Source organism: Buceros rhinoceros, unplaced genomic scaffold (assembly GCF_000710305.1).
Source record: "Buceros rhinoceros silvestris isolate BGI_N320 unplaced genomic scaffold, ASM71030v1 scaffold46374, whole genome shotgun sequence".
Taxonomy (NCBI): domain Eukaryota; kingdom Metazoa; phylum Chordata; class Aves; order Bucerotiformes; family Bucerotidae; genus Buceros; species Buceros rhinoceros.
Genome location: NW_010407371.1, coordinates 1 through 1,355, shown reverse-complemented (window position 1 = coordinate 1,355; position 1,355 = coordinate 1). Strand labels below are relative to the sequence as shown.

Genomic DNA, 1,355 nt, shown 5'->3' with positions numbered 1-1,355 from the left:
ATCTGCTTGAAAACACTCAGTCACTTGCAGCAGGAGGAGTAAGATGAGCAGCAGTAATGCTCTAGGGGTTTGGGAGTGACAGTGATCAGTATATGAGACATGGCAGCAGGAGAAGCCAAATCAACTTTCAACTGGATGCACAGAAGTATCACAAAACTGAGTGGTAAGTATTCATCACTATGTGGTTTGGTACAACTGCTTCCGGACGGCTCTATACAACCCTGAACATCATACAAAACAACCTGGGCTTTCACTGGAGGTTAGAGCGGAGCCACTCGGAAGAGTAGAAGGATGGCTGCAGGAGTGACCCAATGTGGTCATCACTTGTGACAGAGAAATACTCTGTTTCAGTTCCCTAGCATTTCAACAATACTACCTCTGAAATACAAAAGGGACTAACAAGCAAGGCGAAAAGTTTAGTGAAGCTGAGCTACATGAAAAACTTCTAGATGTGAGACCTGTAAGGCATACTACACTCCTGTGGGGTAATTCTTGCTAGGGCCACTTCCAAGAAACACTTAAACCAAGCACATTTTTAAAAGTGGTAGACTTCCAGGAAAAGCAGTGTTTTTATCGCTTATTTCTTTGATCTCAGCCCATTTCAGTCCTTTCCCCTATTAATAGGTTTTGTTCAAAGCCAACACACAGGAAGACAGGCTTTCAGTTGAGTATGTTATCGAGAGAGACTGAGATGTGAATGGAATTTTTCTTTTCCAAATTTGCCACCTGTGTCTGTTTCTGATATCAAAGGGAATCTGCAGGTATTCTAAGCAGTGAATTCTTCATCTAAAATTAGTCACCTGATGTGATGTCTCGTTCACCAGGGCACACTAGAGGAAAAAAAAAAAAAAGATCTCCCTAGTCATGGACTGTGACTTACCAACTCTCTGCTCGTCCTGGTATCCTCCATAGTCAGACACTTCCCTTCGATCTAAGTTATAGTCATGCTTGGAGAAGTACTGCACCACACTGTCCTTCTCCAGGTGGTACTTTTTCAGTTCCTGAATGATCTCCATGATCAGATTTAAGAGACTTTGCCTGTCCTTCAAATCTGCGGAGTCAGTTTTCTCTTTGCAATATCCTGCTGAGAGCATTAAGAGCACCAGCCCCAGCAGCCCAGGAGACCTCAGTCCACTCATTGCAGTCTGACCTGAAGGGTGCACGAGCAGATGAAAAACACGGATCCGGTGCTGTGCGAGGCCCCCTATATCACTGGAAGAGAAAACCAGGGGTGGTCGGAGGTGGGCACAGTCATGGGGGTGAAATCGGAAACGAGACAGGCGGAACGCGCGGAAACCGGTTCGCAGGTTACACACACGGCGGGAGCCCAGCCAGCTCCGGCAGTCCCAAGCCAG

At 46.3% G+C, this 1,355-nt stretch overlaps 1 protein-coding gene across 1 annotated transcript in view; it reads right to left on the bottom strand.

Moving 5' to 3' along the window:
- FAM150B (family with sequence similarity 150, member B) overlaps positions 1-1,139 on the bottom strand; it is a 5,518-nt gene extending 4,379 nt beyond the window's left edge. Inside the window, exon 1 of the mRNA XM_010134433.1 lies at positions 881-1,139. Coding sequence (XP_010132735.1) covers positions 881-1,139 — 259 coding nt within the window. The remainder of the gene's footprint in view (positions 1-880) is intronic.
- Positions 1,140-1,355: the final 216 nt, after the last annotated feature.